The sequence below is a fragment of the Macaca fascicularis genome, chromosome 12, assembly GCF_037993035.2.
Source record: "Macaca fascicularis isolate 582-1 chromosome 12, T2T-MFA8v1.1".
In the NCBI taxonomy this organism is placed as follows: domain Eukaryota; kingdom Metazoa; phylum Chordata; class Mammalia; order Primates; family Cercopithecidae; genus Macaca; species Macaca fascicularis.
This window is the reverse complement of record NC_088386.1, coordinates 16519987-16540966: the sequence shown is the minus strand read 5'-3', so window position 1 is coordinate 16540966 and position 20980 is coordinate 16519987. Positions and strand designations below refer to the sequence as shown.

General features: G+C 33.1%; 1 protein-coding gene across 4 annotated transcripts in view; it reads left to right on the top strand.

Moving 5' to 3' along the window:
* DPP10 (dipeptidyl peptidase like 10) overlaps window positions 1-20980 on the top strand; it is a 1411130-nt gene that overhangs the window by 871054 nt on the left and 519096 nt on the right. For all 4 annotated transcript variants that reach the window (XM_005572966.5, XM_065525407.2, XM_005572965.5 and 1 more), the window contains one exon: window positions 18572-18667. In XM_005572966.5, the coding sequence (XP_005573023.3) occupies window positions 18572-18667 (96 nt within the window). The remainder of the gene's footprint in view (window positions 1-18571; window positions 18668-20980) is intronic.

Genomic DNA, 20980 nt, shown 5'->3' with positions numbered 1-20980 from the left:
ATCACAGACACAAACTCTGTTTGCATACAGCTTCACCCTTACCATATTGTTTTTGTCATAAATTACATCTCTCTATATATTGTGTGAGTGTTAATCTGGATTTATAATTATTATTATACACTTTTCTTTTAAATCATATTAATATAAGAAGTATAAAGATGAGTCACAAGCCAAATATACAATAAGACGGCCTTTTCTATCTACCTAGGGAGTTATCATTACTAGAGTTTTTTGTTTCTTCATATGGCTTCAAATTATTGTATAATATTTTTCCACATCATGCTGAAGTACTCCCTTTAACATTTTTGGAGGGTGGTTCTACTTATTGCAAACTCCCTCAGCTTTCCTCAGCTTTTGTTTATCAGAGAATATCTTGGTTTCTCCTTCATTTGAGTGATGATTTTGCTAGATATAGAATTTTTGTTTGAAAGCTCTTCTTGACTGGGAGCAGTGGCTCACACCTGTAATCCCAGCACTTTGGGAGGCTGAGGCGGGAGGATCACCTGAGGCCAGGAGTTTGAGACCAGCCTGGCCAACATGGCAAAGCCCTGTCTCTACTAAAAATGCAAAAAATTAGCTGGGCCTGGTGGTGGGAGCCTGTAATCTCAGCTCCTTGGGAGACTGAGGCAGAAGAATCACTTGAACCTAGGAGGCGGAGGCTGTAGTGAGCTGAGATTGTGCCATTGCACTCCAGCCTGGGCAACAAGAGTGAAACCCCATCTCAAAATAATAATAATAATAATAATAGTAATAATAATAATAGTAATAATGCTAATAAAGAAAGAAAGGAAGGAAGCTCTTTTTTTAAAAAATGTTGTTCCACCTTTTTCTTGTCTCTGTGTTTATTGCTGAGAAATCTCCTGTTAAACTTATTGTGAATCCCTTATATGTATTAAGAGAGTTTTCTTTTGCTGCTTGCAAGATCATGTCTTTGTTCTTATCTTCTGAATATTTGATTATAATGTGTCTCAGAATGTATTTTTTAGTTTTTTGTTTGTTTGTTTGTTGAACTTCTTGAATATATAGTCCCATGTCTTTTGCCCAATTTGGCAAGTTGTTGGCCATCATTTCTTTAAATACTCTTTCTGCCCTTTTCCTCTCTCTCCTCTTGTGATTTCCATTATTTTATGTTGCTATGTGTGATGGTGTTATAAATGTGTCTTAGGCTTTGCTCATTTTCCTTCATTCTTTTTTCTTTCTGCTCTCTATACTAGTAATTTTAATTGATCTATCATTTTTTTCCACTGGTTCTTTCTTCTGCCTGCTCAAATCTGCTGTTTTATTCTTCTACTGAGTTTGTATATAAGTTCTTATACTTTTAAGCTCCAGAATTTCTGTGCATGTATGTGTTTAATATTTTTTTATCTCTTTATGGATATTTTCTACTTTTTTCATACATTGTTATTCTGGTTTCCTTTAGCTCTTTATTCATGATTTCCTTTAGCTCTCTGAGCCTATTTAAGACAATTGATTTAAAGTCATTCTCTCTTGAGTAAAATGTCTGCGCCTCCCCAGCAGCAGTTTCTGTTAACATCTGTGAATGGACTATACTTTCTTATTTCTTTGGATGCTTTACAATTTCCGGTTGAAAAGTGTACATTTTGAATATTACAATGTGGAACTCTTATAATCAGATTTTTCTTCCTTTTCTGGGTTGGCTTTTGTTTCTTGCTGTAGACTGTAGCTATTTGTGTTTTCTTTGGTAGAATCTTTTCAACTATTTTTGAAAAATCACTGTTATTCACCATGTGTGTTCTCTGGAGTCTGTTCTTTAGGTTGTGTTTGGCTAGGGTTTTCTGTTTGATTATTCTGTTTTGCTTGATTTTTTGGTTTACAAATATTTTCTCGAATATTAGGAGGCAAATGTGGCTATGGTGGGGTGTGGAGGGTGGGAGAAATAAAAAACAGAGAGGGTAAAATACCTTTTCAGATTAGCTCTGTGTTTCACACTTCAACACTTAGCCAACCCATTTACAACTCTACCTTAATCTTTACTTCCTGCCTCTTTTATTGAAATAAACCTGAATTCCTTATTATATTTGAAACCCAGCATAAGGTTTATATCTTTACCACCTACACTGCTTTCTACTTTATTATATTATTCATAATAGTTTCTATTACAACTAAGTTCTCAATAAATCTAGGCATACATTGTAATATTGCAGGTTTAGTTTCAGAACACTGCTATTAAACAACTATTCCAATAAAGAAAATCATACAATTTTTTTGGTTTCCCACTGCATGTAAAGGTTATATTTTTAGTGTTTGTGGTTTATTAAGTGTGCAATTGCATTATGTGTTATAAAATTGAACAGAACTTAAATAAAAATTGCTTTGCTGTTAAAAAGTTCTATTTGATGATCTGAGCCTTCCGCAAATCATAATCTTTTTTTTGGTAGAGGGTCTTGCATTGATGTTGATGACTGATAACTGAACAAGGTGGTGTTGCTGAAGGTGGGCATGACTGTGACAATTTCTTAAAATAAGACAGAAATAAAGTTTGCCACGTTGACTAGCACTTCCTTTCACAAAATTTTCTCCATAGTATGCAGTGCTGTTTGAGAACATTTTCTCCACAGTAGACCTTCTTTCAAAATGGGAGTTGCTCCTCCCTCTCAAATCCTACTTTTTTATCAACTAAGTTTATGTAATATTCTAAATCCTTTGTTGTCATGTCAACAGTGTTTACAGCATGTTAGCTAGGAGTAGGTTCCATGTCAGGAAATTACTCCTTTCTCTTCATCCATAAGAAAAAATTCCTTGTTCATTTAAGATTTATTTTGAGATTGCGACAGTTCAGTTTCATCTTCATGTTCCACTTTTAATTCAAATTCTCTTGCTGCTTCTACCACATCTGCAGTTATTTCCTGCCCTGAAGCCTTGAACCTCTTGAAGTTATCAGTGCTGATTGGAATCATTTTCTTCCAAACTCCTGTTAATGTTGATATTTTGACCTTTTCACATAAATTACAAATGTTCTTAATGGCATCTAGAAATGTGAATTCTTTCTAGAAGATTTTTAATTCACTTTGCCCAGATCCTTCGGAAGAATCAGTATCTATGACAGCCTTACCAAATGCAATTCTTAATTACCAACATTGGAAAATCAAAATTACTTCTTGATTTGTAGGCTGCAGAATGGATGTTGTGTTAGCAGGCATGAAAACAACCATTAATATTGATGTACCTCTTCATCAGGGCTCTTGGATAACCAGGTGTATTGTCAATGAGCAGTGATATTTTAAAAGGAATATTTTTATGAGCAGTAAGTCTCAATAGTGGATTTAAAATATTTAGTAAACCATGCTGTATCAAAATTTTGTCAACCAGGCTTTCTTGTTTCATTTATAAAGCACAAGCTGAGTAACTTTAGCATAATTCTTAAGGGCCCTAGGGTTTTGAGGATAGTAAATGAGCTTGACTTCCACTGAATGCCACCAACTACATTAACCTCTAACAGAAGAGTCAGCCTCTCCTTAGAAGTTTTGAAACCAGACATTGACTTTTCCTCTCTAGCTATGAAAGTCCTAGATAGATCAAGACCATCCTGGCTAACACGATGAAAACCCATCTCTACTAAAAATACAAAAATTAGCCAGGCAGGGTGGCACGTGCCTATAGTCCCAGCTACTTGGGAGGCTGAGGCAGGACAATTACTTGAACCTGGGAGGTGAAGGTTGCAGTGAGCCGAGATCGCACCATTGCACTCCAGCCTGGGTGATAGTGCAAGACTCTGTCTCAAAAAAAAAAAAAAAAAAGTTCTAGATAATATCTTCTTACAATAGCAGGCTGTATTGTCTTTTCTACATTGAAAATCTCTTGTTTAGTGTAGCCACCTTCATCAATGATCCTAGCTACAACTTCTTGATAACGGGCTGCAGTTTCTACATCAGCACTTGCTGCTTCACCTTGCACTTTGATGTTATAGAAATAGGGTCTTTCCTTAAACCTTATGAACCAATCTCTCTTTGCTTCAAAGTTTTCTTCTGCAGCCTTCTCATCTCTCTCAGCCTTCACAGAATTGAAGAGAGTTAGGACCTTACTCTAGATTAGGCTTTGGTTTAAGGGAAAGGTGTGGCTAGTTTGATCTTCTATCTAGACCACAAAAACTTTCTTTCTTCATATCAACAATAAGACCGTTTTGTTTTGCTATCATTTGTGTGTTCACCAGATTAGCACTTTTAATTTCCCTTAAGAACTTTTCATGGCTAACTGTTTGGAGCGAGAGGCTTAGCTTTCAGCCTACCTAAGCTTTTGATGTGCCTTCTTCACTAAGCTTAATTGATTTTAGTTTTGGATTTAAAGTGAGAGATATTTGACTCTTCCTTTCACTGGAATACTTAGAGGCTACTGTTGCCCTAATTTCAATATCGTTATGTCTCAGGGAATAGCGGGGCCTGAAGAGAGAGAGAGAGAGAGACAGGGGATCAGTTGGTTGATGTCACAATTAGAACACACACAACATTATGCTCTTATATGAGCATGGTTCATGGTTCCTCTACAATAGTGGTATCAGAGATCCCTGATCATAGACCATCATAACAGATATAATAATAATGAAGTTTGAAAGATTGTGAGAATTACCAAAGTTTGACACAGAGACATAACATGACTGCATGCTATCAGAAAAATGGTGTCAATAGGCTTGCTTGACAACAGGCTACCACAACCCTTCAAGTTGTAAAAAACAATGTCTGCAAAGTGTAATTGAGCAAAGCACAATAAAATGAGTATGCATGTATTGACCAGTGACAAATTTATCCGGTTATCCACTCTTGCAATAAAAATGTCGGAGAATTGTTTTAGTGAAAGTTCTTGATAATGAAGTACTAAATAATAATACAATAGAGTAAGGTTATTAAAGCTGATGATATTACCAAATAGAAAAGAAAGTCAACATCTTTCGAGACTTGAATAATATTTATTATAACCCTGGTGGTTTGAAATGTGGAAAAACATAAACTTGTAAAATACACAATAAAGTACATGCAGTAGAACTTAGTGTAGTGTACTCTAACAAAGTACTGAGGACCCAAAAATGCTCTGGGATATTTGAATTGCATATATCACCATTTGCAAAATTAGACATTGCAAATAAATTCTGAGATTCCAAATAAAATATGTATTAATTTATTTAAGATGACAATAATAAAACAATTATATATAAATATAAATAACGTAAAATGAAAACAGTGATGTTTTTCAAAACAAGGCAAAATAAATGGTGGTGTTTTACATTTTTACAAATGTATTTAATGTCTAACTCAGAGGAAGATGGCAGAATTCTCATATCTGCTCCTCTGTTAATTCTTTTGCAATGCGTTGTTTTGGTTGAGGTATATGTAGAAATTCTGACCTCATAAACACACATAGTTAGAATATGTATGTTAATAGCTATTTCAGATAATTGTAGAGGTTTTTTGCTGTTACTTCTTGAAAACTAGATAAGTGATAGATGCTTGAAGGTTAATCACAGTGTAAAATCTGAATAATATTTTAATAATCTGCTACATTAAAGTCGATTGGTTCATCTTACACGTTGAAAGACTCTTACCCACATCTGCTTCTGTAATATGAATTGGTCATTTGTAAAATATTAGTTCATTGAGTTATGCAGGTCTTCCAAATGTCAGTGGAGCTTATTATACAGTCATGCACATTATAATGTCTTTTAGATCAATGACAGTCTTCATATATTTTGGTGGTCCCATTTGATTATAATTCAACTGTAAAGTTCTTATCACCTAGTGACATAGCCATAGTAAGGTCATAGTAGTGTGATGCATTACTCGGGTGTTTGTGGTGATGCTGACATAAATAAAACTACTGTGTTGCCTGTCATGTAAAATTATATCACATAGAATTACATATGATACATAATACTTAATAATGATAATAGACTACTGTATTACTGTATTATGTATTTAATATACTACACTTTGATTATTTTACCGTGCATTCCTTCTACTTATTAAAACATAAGTTAACAGTATAACAGCCTCAGAAAAGTTCTTCAGGAGGTATTCCAGAAGAAAGCATGATTATCATAGGAGATGTCAGCTCCATGCATGTTGTTTACCCTGAAGACCTTTCAGTGGAATAGGATATAAAGGTGGAAGACTGATACTGATGATACTGACCCTGTGTAGGCCTAGGCTAATGTGCGTGTGTGTTTATGTCTTCATTTCTTAAAAGTAAAACAAAATTAAAATAGGCAAAGGTTATGCAATAAGGACATAAAGAAGGAAAATATTTGTGTTCAGTTATGAAATGTGTTTGTGTTTTTAAGCTAAATATTATCACTAAAGTGTCAAAGATGAAAAACATTGATAAAGTACAGTTACAGGAAGCTAAGGTTAATCTACTATTAAAGAAAGAAAAAAATTATATGTTTAATGTAGACTATGCAATGCTTATAAAGTCTATAATAGTGTACAATAATATCTTAGACATTCACATTCACCCATCACTCACTGACTCACTCTGAATAACTTCCAATCCTACAAGCTCCGTTCTTGAAGTGCCCTATCCATGTGTACCATTCTTTTTATCATTTATACTGTATTTTTACTATACATTTTCTATGTTTAGATATACAAATAGTTACCATTTTGTTATAATTGCCTATGGTATTCAGTGCATTAACAAGCAGTACAGGTTTGTAGTCTAGGAGTAATAGGCTGTATCTTACAGCATGGATACGCAGTAGGCTTTAGTATCTGGGCTTGTGTAAGTACATTCTACAGTGTTTGCACGACCATGAAGTTGCCTGATGACACATTCCTCAGAACATACCCCTGTCATTTAGTGAACGTGATTGTACAGCTGTTAAAAATCATGATTAATTTCACTGATGATTTCACTAGAAAAAGCTCACTAGAGGATTATTGAGAAATGTTCAAACTCAAGATGGAGAATATCAGTTTTCTAAAATTCATTTTCTTGCTTGAAAGCTTGAATTTTATTGTTTGTAACAAATACAGCCAATTGTGGGTTTTGTGAAGAAAAAGTTTACTTCATTTTGAAGAAAAACATCTGTCGAACACTTAAATCTGAATAATTATAATTTGTTACTCATTCCTTCCATTAAAAATAATGTTCTATGAAAAACAACGTGGTGAGTTTAGCTCATAACTCAAGCAACTGCCCATATGCTTTTCTATGAGATAACCATCATATTTCATATGTGCTGGTGTTATTTTATTTTTTTTTGACATACTGCACCACACAAATATTTAAAAAGATGTTGAGAGTCAAGATTTAGTACAATTAATATTTTTCACTACTTCTGAACTGAAACTGGGTTTATTTTTAAATTGAGGCTATATGGCCATAAAGAATATAATGACGATTGTTTGATGTCACAGTGTCGACTCATGAAAGGGTGGCTGGAGTTTTATCAACCATTGCTTTTGCATCACAAGTGAAATTTTCAACCCGTTGATAAGGACAATAATGTCTTTGGGTTATTATGAATACAGTTTTGACTTCTGTGACACCTGTCTTCCTGAAATCCACAACCATACACTGGAAACGTCTGGTGTACGGTAATAAAGACATGGAATAAAAATTTGGTCATGGTAATGTGATAGAAGCAAGCAGCATGTGTGAAAGAGGAACTTAAATTTATGACTTTATAGAGCCGCCATACCACTTTAGGGTAAAAGGATGACGTCATTTCAGGGTGTATGTGTGCACACATGTGTATGTATCACAGTGTGTAAGTGTTCTTTACTTCTTCTAACGTGGAAAACCTTCATACATTTCTCATATTTAGATGCTTTACTCATATTCAGGAGATGTTAATTTGAAAACGGTCTCGGAAAGAGGGTTGAGAATGATTAGCATTTTGAATGATTGACTAATTTGGCTAATTAAAACTACGAGTAAATCCTAAAGCTCTTGACTTATGTACTCAAGGGATGATAAGTTTGAGGTAAAATTTAATAATAGTCCTTCAGAACTGAAAAGTACATTTCTTATTTGATGAGCACTTTGAGTCGCTGCTGAAAATGAAAGAGCTAGTATAAAATATACCAGAAATTAGAGAATCCTAAGAGATGCAAGCTAGTGTGCAGCTCATCATGTGTGTTTGTATGTGTTTTGTGTGTGTGCAAGTATGTATGTGTAGTGCTTCAAATAAAGTTCTATGCAAAGAACCAAACATGCCAAAGCAGCACCATTCTGGCTGAAGAGGTCTAATCACATAACCTCTGTCCTTCCCTTATCTCTTCTCTGTCCTGAAAGAGTTCACTAGAGTCCTTAGAACCCTGTTGGATATAGTGTGGTTTAGTCCAACCCTTTGTCTTTGCAAATGCAAAAAATGATGCATAAATAAATGGAATGATCTAACCAAGGAGATACCTGCTAGTGATGGGTTGAATTAGGACTAAAATATGACCTTCTAACTCTGATCACTGTTTTTGAAGCATCATTGCTTATCCCCTTTTGAGAATACAGAAGCAGAGGTTAGATTTATTACCGTGTGCTGGGCACTGCAGGGAAGGTGAAGGCATTGTACAAGGTAAACTTCTTGCAGTTTATGCTTTTGTTTTATGTGTTCAGTATGAATTTCCTAAATATTATTTCTATATTTGTTGAGAAAAGAGCAGAGTTTGGTGAGAAAAAAGAAAGAAGCAGATAATAAATAATCTTTTATTTGTCAACTGTCCTCCTCATTCTATTTAATATAGGCACAGTTTGGTCTTAATTTCTTACCCCATGTTGAATTTTAAAAATGTATTTATAATTAAAATATGGTTTTCTGTACAAAAGTCCTATTTTGGAAATATACTCAGATAGGAAAGAACATTCATTGGATGATTATCTGACCCAGGAAAGAAATTAAGTTAAAGAGTATGTATTATTAGGCTTTGTAAGATACAGAGATAATCTGAGTCAAAAGTAGTTCTAATTAGTAGAATTGATCAGGAATTGACCAGATTCTTTTTTTTTTTTTCAAGAAACCTAGCTATTGCTACATCAAGAGAGTCAAAAGAGTAAGAAAAGGCAAAAGAAAGAGATATAGAAGGAAATCCCTCATATGCCAGGAAGAACAAAGGTGATTTCCTGGGACTGTAAAACAGATGTAGTGTGACTGACTTTTCCTTTTTGACTTTTGCTTGAATGGATGAATTACGTTTCACAATACTAAGTGAGAGCTATTTGGTTTTCTTCATTAAAGAGCTTGAATTATAGATTATTATTTTTCCGATTCATATTTTGAAACTTATAAAGTCAGCGTAGTTAAATACACTTCTGAAAAGAGACTTCTGGGTGAATTTTACATTTTACTATATTTTTCCTGTAACTATAAAGAAGCAACTTCATATCGTGTTTCTAAAGGTAAATCTGAGAATATACGTAGAAACATTTTGGCTGAAGAGAACAACTATGAACATATTTCGAGAGAATGAAAAACATTTTTTTTGTGTCTGAAATTGAACAATGTGAAGGTGTTTTATGTGGCCCTATACATTTTGCATTTTAATAATAATAAAGACAATGGCTGAAATTAAATGAGCTAAGTAATTTGCTTAGTGATTTCTATATGTCTTCTTTTATGTAAAACACAAAACAAAACATAACCCAAAAAATCTATGCAAAATATACCAGAATATATCTTTTTATTTTTTTTCTGTTCCACTACTGTATTAGTTCATTTTCACGCTGCTGATAAAGATATACCTGATACTGGGGAATTTACAAAAGAAAGAGGTTTATTGGACTTACAGTTCTACATGGCTGGAGAGGCCTCACAATCATGGTGGAAGACAAGGAAGAGAAAGTCACACCTTACGGGGATGGCAGGAGGCAAAAAGAAAGCTTGTGCAGGGAAACTCCCATTTTTAAAACCATCAGATCTCATGAGACTCATTCAGTATCATGAGAACAGTGCAGGAAAGACCCACCCCCATATTTCAATCATCTCCCACTGGGTTCCTCTCATGACGCATGGGAATTGTGGGAGTTACAATTCAAAATGAGATTTGGGCAGGGACATAGCCAAAGCATATTAACTACTATACAAATTAACTATTGAAATTTATTTTTTAAATTTACCTTAAAAATTGTAAATTTCTTAAGTAGAAAAGAAGAAACTGTTGTTCATTTTCTAGGTGATAAATTAGGAAACATTAAAAACCAAGTTTGTGATCTTATCTTGATCTCAAATGACATAAATTTAGACAATATTTCATCTGCTGCCTAAAATTTCAGCATCATAGGGAAAGAAAAGAAGGGATATTTTAAAAAGAAGATAAGAATAGAATTTATATTTCAGATGTTAAGTACTAAAACAAAATCTTAGGATCTGCTGACAAGTTAGAGAATGTACAAATCAACAGCCGATATTTTCAAAAATCTAGAATTTAATATTGACTATTGTGATTTGCATTCTATAGTTTCATCTGGCTGTGCAAGGAGGGGTAAAGTGATGTTTTTTCAATGAGCTATTCAATAATGTTTAAAATGGAAATGCACTAGAAGACTATCCCATATGACAGGGAAAATGAAGAAAATGATTAAGAATAAATGTTTAAACTACCGCTCTGGGAATGGAGGTGGTGGTACTGGGAAAACCCAGCTAAGGGAGATTCATGTGAGTAGAAAGGAAAATGGCTTATTCTTCTTGTGGGAAATTTTAAATAACTACTTGATTAGATTTTTCTTTCTATTTCTGTTTTAATAGGAAATTATTTTGAATCGGATTTAAATTAAAGAAATATTTCTGAACCTCTGATATCAAGAATAAACTAGATAAAACTAACACAATTATTTTTAGCAAAGAGGAACCAAGAACTTAAAGTCATAAATTAGCTTTTCTTCAGTTGAATGCTGAAGAACTTTCTTTTTTTTCTTCTAAGATTATGCAGCCAACTCATTTCAAAAGGCCATTTAAAAGGAAGATTGGATTTTTGGAAGAAAGAACAGAAATACCCATAGCAGTCTATGATCTTAAATGACCAAATAGAGCAGAGAAAAGAACATGGCGTGAATTATTCAATTTCAGTTCTGTTGCCACATTCATATTGTCAAAGCTGAACTTTTTACTTAAGATTCTATATTACCTTGTAACTATTTAACCATTAAGGATTCTGCTTCCAGGTCTCTAAATACTTGTGAATTGTTAAACCATGCATTTATTTGGATTTTTGTGTCACTATTCATAATTATAGTATCTGATAGGGTTGACAAATATTTACACTTTTAATAGCAACTATTAACATATATTAGGTTTTCAGACTTTCATACCTGTATATTCTCTCTCTCTCTCTCTCTCTCTCTCTCTCTATATATATATATATATATATATAAAATTGTGCCTTATGTTTTGTTATAGAATCACTAGAGATGAGATATGTTCTCAAATACCTTGCTAGTAAAGAGAACAGCCTATAAGAGGTGAATATTAAATTTTAGCAATATTTTCTTTACATTAGGGACTAAGTATTGATTTTAGAATTTCTTTCTCTAAAGATTAATAAGAAAGGAGCTTTATATGAAAGAATGTCTCTTAAAATGATTTACAGTCTAATACTTTTCTTCTGAACCGCCTTCTCATTGCTCAGTGTGAGCGATTGAGATGAATGATTGACATCCAGATTTCTCTGTTTGTTAGGTAAAAATAAAGAGAAAATTATTTAAATGTATCAAATAGCAAAATTTCTCTAGGTGATTCTCCCTGGGTCTGATTCTAACATAAATTAAGTTCTTGCTAAATTAGGTTGGAATGTGAGTAATAAATGTTTGCTGATGACTGAGTCCTGTTGCAACTATAAATTGCCTGTAACAACGTGCAGAGGGTAAGCTTGGAATGTAAGTCGTATTGCAGACAATTGTCTTGAAGAAAGAAAAAAAAAATCCTACATTTTTATGAATGCTGTGACATTTGTCTCTTTGAGAAAAGAGATTATGCTAATATTACCTTCCTGGGCAAGTTGAGGCAGAATGGGATGCTAATAAGGTCCAGACGGGCTTACACTAAGGAGTTGGATTTCAGCTGGAAGAAGGGTTCTTGTGACTAAAAGGCAATAAGAATATTCTTAAAATAGTTTTATAAGACTGTATATTGTCTTGTGAAAAGATGCTATTAATACATTATTAAAGGGAAAAGCAAAGAAAACTTATTTTTGGGAGACAGTATAGTTTAACGAAGAAAACCTAAAGTCAGAGAGATGCAGGTTCAAGTTTCAGCTCTGCCACTTACTAGTTATGTGGTCTTTGTCGACACTGCTGAGCCTGTTTCTCTGTGAAATGAGGATACTAATACCCAGTAGGGTTTGGGGGACATTCAGAAGAGAGAGGATTGGTTGCAAAGGATGAGCAACCCAAATGATTATGATGAGATGGGGGGAAGCCTGCTCATAAAAAAAAAAAAAAAAAAAAAAAAAAAAAAAAAGATGGGATAGAAGTTAGCCTCGGAAGCTATTAAAAGAGAAGCTTAATTATTCATTATATATGTGAGGAAGGAGTCTTTATTCTAGGAATGAAAAATTCAAGAGACTGCAGGGTAGGCAGCTAAGGAAAATTTAAGGAAAGGAACAAAGAAAGCAACACAGAAGAAGAAAAAAAAACAAAGAAATGATTAAAGTATATAGTATTCTCAGTATTCAATAAAGTCAAATGAATTAATTCTTAAATTACATAATCTCTCCTCATTATTGTTTAAACAGAAGATTTATTTACGAGTGTTTGAACTACGTTGAAGGGCTGATTTTAGAATAAGTTCCAGGGGCAATTGGAGTTAAAAAATATTCTTATTATTAAAATTATTAAACTATTCCATAACACAGAAAATAAGTACAAGTTCAAAAATATTTGATAAATGTGTTAATGTGCTAAGTGATCAATATAATACAGAATAGAAAACAAAGGACTGTGTAATTTTATTTATTAACAGATGTAAACATTTAAATAAAAATTTAACATATTAATGTAATAGTATAAAAATAAGAATTCAACATGGTTGGATTTTGTTACAGACATATAGGGTGCTTGTAAACAGGAGATTTTATTTATGTAATTTTTATATCAAGTATTAAAGGAAAAAATATGTTTGTATAAGAGTCTGGAAAGAAATAATGATTATTTCATAATGGAAAAAAAGACAGGAATGTCACTAACACTATGATCATTCAGCATTGTTTTGTGTTTTTTTTAATTAAATTTTTTTAGTTTTAGGGATTAGGTCTCACTTCTCTTGCCCAGGCTGGAGTGCAGTGGCGCAGTGGCACAGTCATAGCTCACTTTAACCTTGAACTAACTCCTAAACTCAACTGATCCTCCTGCCTCAGCCTCCCAAGCAGCTGGGATTATAGACATGAGCCACCTTGCCCAGCTCAATACCATTTTTCACATTCAAGCTAATGAAATAATTCACTAGAATTAAACAAATGCTTTTCAAAAACGAAGTTGGAACAATTAGTCATCCATAGACACAAAACAAAATAAACCAGCAAGCAAACAAAACTTCATATTATGCCTCATGCCATGTGCAAACATATACAAAAAGCAACTCAGAATAGAACAGGGACTAGTATGTGAAATATAAAACTATAACATTTCTTAGGAAAAAGCCATAGGAGAAAGTTTCAAGACCAGGAAATAGGCGAAACATTGTTAGACTTGACAACAAAAGCATATTTCATAAAAGGAAAAATTGATTACCTGGACCTCACAAATATTGATACCTTTTTCTCCACAAAACATTTTCTAAAGAGGGTGAAAAGACAAGTTACAGACTGGAGGGAAATATTTGAAATTCACGTATCTGACAAAGGATTTGTGTTTAGAATAGACGAAGAACTCTTCAAATGCAGCAGTTAAACAAACACACCAACAAAATAATTCAGTTAGAAAATGGATGAATTATATGAACAGATATTTCACTGAAGACTGTATGGGGATCATAAATAAACACATTAAATGATGTTCAACCTCATTAGCTATTAGAGAAATGCAAATTAAACCACAAGGGGATATCACTACATATATATAAGAATAGTCATTTTTTTAAATGACATCAAATGCTGCCAAGGATGCAGAGAAACTAGATCATTTATACGTTGCTAGTGAGAATGTAAAATGATACAGCTATGGTAAAAAAGCGTATGGAATTTTTAAATAAAACTAATGTGTTTACATTTGACTCAGCAACTTCATATTTGGGCATTTGTCTTGGACAAAAGAAAATTTATGTTTGTACAAAAATCTATAAACAAATGTTTTTAGTAACTTTATTTATAATATCCTCAAACCAGAAATAGCAATAACTCAAATGTTCTTCAATGAGTGAAGAGTTAAAGAATGGTATATCAGTACCCTGGAATATTACTCAGCCATCAAAAGGAATAGATTATTGATACACTCAACGACTTGAATGGATCTCAAGGGAATTATTCTGAGTGATAAAAGTCAATCCAAAAGCTTAGGTATGGTATGATTCCGATTATATAGCATTCTTAAAATTACAGAATTTTAAAGATGGAGAACAGAGTAGTGGTTGATTGCCAAGGGATTGGGTGGGGGGGACTATTAATAAAAGGGTAGCACAAGAATTCCTAGTGATGGAACTGTTCTTGACTTTGGTGCTGGTCACATGTGATGCAGTTGCATAGAACTAAACACACAAGAATGCACGTGAATAAATGAATACATGTAAAACTGGGGAAATTGAGTAAGGTTGATGGAGTATATCAATATCAGTTTCTTTTCATGATATTATTATGCAGGATGTTACTTTTCATTGAGAGAAACTGAATGAAGGGTACACAGAATTTCTCTGTAATATTTCTTGCAACTTCATATGAATCTTCAATTACCTGGGAAGCAAATGCATACATAGTATAATTAGTTGCTTAAACTTTGGAAAATAAATTAAAAAATAATATTTTTACAGATGCTATAATATGTAGAAAATAAAAATTCATAATTGAAATATTTAAGAAAATGTGATATGGTGTAATCATTAACCTTATGGGTATAAAAATCATTTAGAATGAGAATGGGAAATATTCTGTTCACAATAACAAACTATATATACTTTGCACTAAATTCAATTGGAAGGGTAAAGGACTTACATGAAAAATCAAAGATAAAATAGTATTAATGTACATAAAATGAGGATGGAATATTTCTGAATGAAAAGCCTTATTATGAAATGTTTAAAGTTTTTCAGTTTACACTGTTGTGTGTAAGTATATAATATATATATAGTGTTATTTAAATAAAATTTCTATTTGAATGAGTTGTAATATGATTTTAAAGCTCACATGAAAGATACCATGTTTGAAAATTACCAAAATATTATTTTAAAATGTATTTGAAAATAAGATTATTTGATGTGGTGGACTTACAGCCTTTTCTTAAATTAACATCTTCCTAAAAATGTAAATGAAATATGTGGAACTCATTAGGAAGAAACTAAATATTTTTAGAAGACAAACAGATGCATACATATAAAAGATATTTATATACAATACAGTTAATATTTTAAATTTAATAGATAAGGATCATTTATTTAATAGTTTGTGTTAGCATAGTCTCTCTCACTGAAACAAGCACATGCCTACCTCCCACCTTTACCTATGTAAATTTATTGTATCAAATAAGTCAATGTTTATCAAATTTAGATGGTAAAAAATATAATTCTCTAAAAATTGAAGGGATCTGATTAGACAAATAATGGTAAATTTATGTGATGGGGAAATTTAAAAATTTTGAAATTTGTCAAACCTTGGTTTTATTGAGATACTTCATAGAATAAATATATTTCTGAAACCCTAATAAAATTAGCTCATCTGATTAAAATCCCATACTTTTATGATGGAAGCTGAATTCTGGATTTTATCTCAAATGTTCTTCCTCCTTCTCCTGCCCCTAGTATTCCCCTCCTCTGCCTTTTGAAACCTGTAGTACCCAGGGTTTTTTAATTTTTTTTTTTTTGCTAATATATTATTTTTCAGAGAAATTTTATATTCACAGCAAAATTGAGTGAAAGGTACAGGAAAGGAATTTCCCATATTCTCTTCCCCCGAACCCCCTGTGCCTGATATATGCATAGCTTCCCCCATTATCAACATCCCCTGCCCCCAGAGTGGCACATTTGCTATCACTGATGAACCTATATTGCCACATCATTATCACCCAAAGTCGGTTTGGATTCACTCTCCAGTGGGTTGTGTTCTATGGGTTTGGACAAGTAAATAAGGACATTTATCCACTATTGTAGAATCATGTGGAATAACTTCACCACCCTAAAAATTCTCTCTGTTCACCTGCTCATTCCTTACCTCGCAATTCCTAGCAACCACTGATATTTTTACTATCTCTATATTTTTGCTTTTTCAAAATGTCATGTAGTTGAAATTATACACTGTGTAGCCTTTTCTTGTTGGCTTCTTTCACTTCATAACATGTGTTTAAGTTTCCTCCATATCTTTTCATGGCTTGATAGCTCTTTTTTTTTTTTTTTTTTTTTTTTTTTTTGCACAGAATAATAGCCAATTTATCTAGTTTATTTAGCCATTCACCTAATGAAGGACATCTTGGTTGCTTTCAAATTTTGGCGATGGTTTAAAAAGCTGCTATAAACGTCTGTGTGTAGATTTTTCTGTGTTAATACGTTTTTAACTCCTTTTGGGTAAATACCAAGGAGCATGATTACTGGATGGTATGAAAATAATTTGTTTAGTTTTATAAGAAAATGCCAGATTATTTTCCAAAGTGACTGTACCATTTTGCATTCTTACCCAGGAATTAGTGAGAGTTGGTCATTTTATATTTAAGTGAGGCCTTCTCTGATTTTTTCGTGAGACATTTCCTTTTTCCAAACTCATTTAGCAGTCTCTATCCTTATACTGACATCTATTGTGTGTGTGTGTGTGTGTGTGTGTGTGTCTGTATGTGTGTATGTATGTGTGTGTGTGTGTGTGTGTGTGTGTGTATATATATATATATACAATTTGCTTTTTGAGGCAAAGTCTCACCCTGTCTCTCAGGCTGGAGTATAGTGGCGCAGTGGTATGATCTCAGCTCACTGCAACCTCTGCCTCCTGGATTCAAGCAATTCTCCCACCTCAGCCTCCCAAGTAGCTGGACCTCAGATGTGCACCACCACACCAGGCTAATTTTTTGTTTTATATAATTTGGTTGAGATGGAGTTTCACCATGTTGGCTAGGCTGGTCTTGAACTCCTGACCTCAAGTGATCCACCTGCCTTGGACCCCCAAAGTGCTGGGATTACAGGCATGACCCACTGCGCCCGGCCTGACATCTGTTATATTTTTTGTTAAGCATGTGCAAACCCCTCAGGACAGGACAGAAATATGTCTCCTTTCCTTTACAATACTTCACTGTTGCCTTGAAATTTTTTGAATGAAACTAGAAAATTTGTGAATGAATTAAGAAATTCTGGTGTTTCAGACTGCCAGGCAAATGATCAAGTGTTTATCATCACCTAACAGCATTTCATTTTGCAAATCTCTATACAATCACAATGTCTTATGCTAAGATTATAATCAAACAATACTCACTATTGTTACTATAATATTTTTTTCAAATTTTTCTTGGCAGTTATTTTATGGGTTAAATACATGATTGATTTATGTGAAAAGGAATTGCATTTGAAGTTATTGACTCTTTGCCCCAGCTTTTCAGCTGGAAAAAAGCAAAGCTTTTGCTGTAATAAGTGCTGAACCTTTTAAAAATAAAATCTAATGAGGTTAGTATATATCCTTGACATTTTATTTTCAACCGAAGTGAAGGTCATAGCTGAAAAGTCACAAAGATGAATTTATACAGCAAATAAACAATGCTATTATTTTGCAAAGAAAATGCAATATTCCTGTCTATAGCCTCTTGTATGTTAAAGGGTGTTTGTGATGCCTGATTTTAGTATTCAAGCCCTGTTATCTTTTCATTTCTTATATTTTGTAATGTAGAAAGAGGAATACACCTAACTTATCTATTAAAGAGTAGTATAAAATGTATGTGTTATCATTAATATTCTAGTATTATTTGAACTTTACATTTAGGTCAAATCTGCTTTGTATTTGTTGGGTACTAATTTTTTGGTGGAAGTAGGTAATTATTCTATTTCCTTGGTGAACTTCTTTCTGACTTCAGAGTTTAGTCATACATGTTTAAGTCCCTCAAGTCTACCGTCTTTGGTTTTTACAACAAAACTGTACATTTCCAATGAAACAATATGTCAACATGAGTTTGGAAAATAAGCGGCTGAATTATAGTTAAATGGTAGAAAATCTGCCTTTTGGGGTACAATGTACAACAGGAATTCTTAACTGCTTTCGTATTATATTACTAATACATAACATGGGATTGCTCTATTAAATTTGTACCAGATGAAGACAATTTTAATAGTAAAAATAGTTTCATTTATTTAAAAAGTCATTAACAAAGTTCCAATGCCAAAAAGCATGTCAAAATGGTCACTTTATATTGTTATCTAGTTAATATATTTTTTAGAGCAAATATTCCAAATTTTGTAATTTGTTCCTTTTAAAAAACAAGCATGAGATAGGTATCTAATTTAGAATTTCCTTTATTTTAGATGAACTCACAAATTCGTCAGAAACCAGATTGTCTTTAGAAGACCTCTTTAGGAAAGACTTTGTGCTTCACGATCCAGAGGCTCGATGGATCAATGGTAAGTGTCTATCTTTTCAAACATTGTATTCATTTTGAGTTCTGTATAATTAAAATTTTTAAAAATGATATTTGTAAGCGGAGCACAGTGCCTCTTGCCTGTAATCCCGGCACTTTGGGAGGCCAAGGCAGGAGAATCGCTTGAACCTGGAAGGCAGATGTTGCAGTGACCCAAGATCGCACCACTGCACTCCAGCCTGGGTGACAGAGTGAGATTCCATCTGAAAAAAAAAAAAAAAAAAAGATATATGTAGTTAATATTTTAATTGAAAGTATACTGCAAAAATTACACGGGTATTGTTTAAATTAAAACCTTGGTACTTGTGAGAGAAAATCAGTTCCTAAGATAGGGCGTCAATAAATTATTTGACAAACATTGGGTTGACAGTTTTGTGTCTGCTGCTCTCATGATCATTAGTTATATGACTTTAAGGATATATTACATCTCTAGCACATCCCTAGATAATTTTTCTTTTGGCAATTTGGCAGTGCACATTTTGGGAGCTAGTACATAGAAATGTTAAGTGCTTCAAATTTGACAATATGATTGGTTTTTGTTTTTCTCTGTGGCTTTTCTTTTTAAGCTTAAGTGTTACGAACTAGTGAGACTCTATGCAAAGTTGACATGACTTGGAAATATATGGTACTTTGTTTCTTTTCTGGCCTGGCAAATGGGACTCCTTAGGTTCTCTTAAGTCAATCTCTGACATTAAATAAGAAAATAAAACCACTGAGTGGCTTAATGGGCTTCGCTTTGTCTTTATGGAAGATAATAAGGGCATACTGTGTTGGTGAAAAGAAAATCAGTTTTTAATCCTTTGAATATTCTAATTTGCCCAACCATACTAATCATTATGGTTGGATCGCTGTTAATCTTTCCCCTTCACTTTATTTGGGCATAATATCTTTGCTTATTTGCAAGGCATAGAGTGTAATATTTGTATAATAGATGAAAGGAGACTTGCCCTTGTATCTAATAAAGATCGTCATATTTATAGTCCATTCCTTCTTCTCTCTTACTCTAATTAAGTGTATTTATGCTAGTGAATTAAGCCTTAATTTATGGGAGCTATAAAAAGAATGTAATTTAACCCATGAGGGCAAAGGCCAAATCGCATGTGTTTAGTTGACAGTGATATGTCTCTTGGAGATCTGTAGACACTCGAGATCTGTGTTTTGAATAAATGAATGAATGATTTTCATTGATATGCAGTCTCATTTTCACATGAACTGAAATTTTAATTGAAATCAGTTGGAAGATAAATGTGTATTGTGGTAATGATATTACGTGTGAAGAACACAAGGTAGCATTTTTCTTAACAAATCTGTATATATTATTTTGAATTGTTTATAAATTTGAGGCTAGACATATTTTTGCTTTGCACTATGATTATTTCACATGTACACTATAATGAATGCTGTGGCTAAAGAAGGCTAATAAAAAAGATGTATTATCACCAAACATTGTCCAAATATGCAAATCTGTCATAAATAATTCTTCTAATGTGTGATTATAATTATGCCAATCACCTGTTTATTCTGTAGCAAATATTTTCTATTGAGAGAAATGACAAAATGGAAGTTGCTAGAATTTTTTTTAACAATAGTATTACGAGTTGTTAGATTTGAAATGCTGAATAATCTTGTTTTATTCACCATGTTTTTGGACAAATTATAGAAATTTTGTGGTCTTTGACTTTGGAAAGCATGAAAAATTACGGGTCTCATCTCCCTTCTCAGGTTAGCTTGGACTATTTAGAGGCATTTACTCCTGTGTATAGCTGACACTGTGATATTGAAGCTCCAAAGGACAGGACAGATATTTAAGTGGTGAACTGCATGCTAAATTAAGCCATATTTCAATATCTAGGACACAGATTCTACTCTTATACTTCATAGGTTACCAAAATAATATATTTGGAGTTTATCGTTTTTCAAGTAATTTCTTTATTAATCATTGATTAAATTTGATCCTGAGAAGGCATCCTGGGACAAAGCTGCAGGGTTATTAAAATGTTCTAAGTGATACCTAAATATGTAATTTTCATAAAGAGTTTGCCAAAAAGACATCTCTTTAAATTGCAATAAACAGAACATGAGCTCTGAAAGCATGCAGTTTTTATAAACACCATCGAAGGAATTTCTCAGTGTCTGTAGATTGTGTGCACTGAGTTACTTTTTAAGTACAGGAGTGGATTTGTGCTTTTATCCAACCCAGATCTTTCTGGCAAGTACTAGATACTTGGCCTATTTACATATTCTTCACATAGCCTGGAAATTCAATGGGAAATATATGAGTAGGATGTGTAACCTT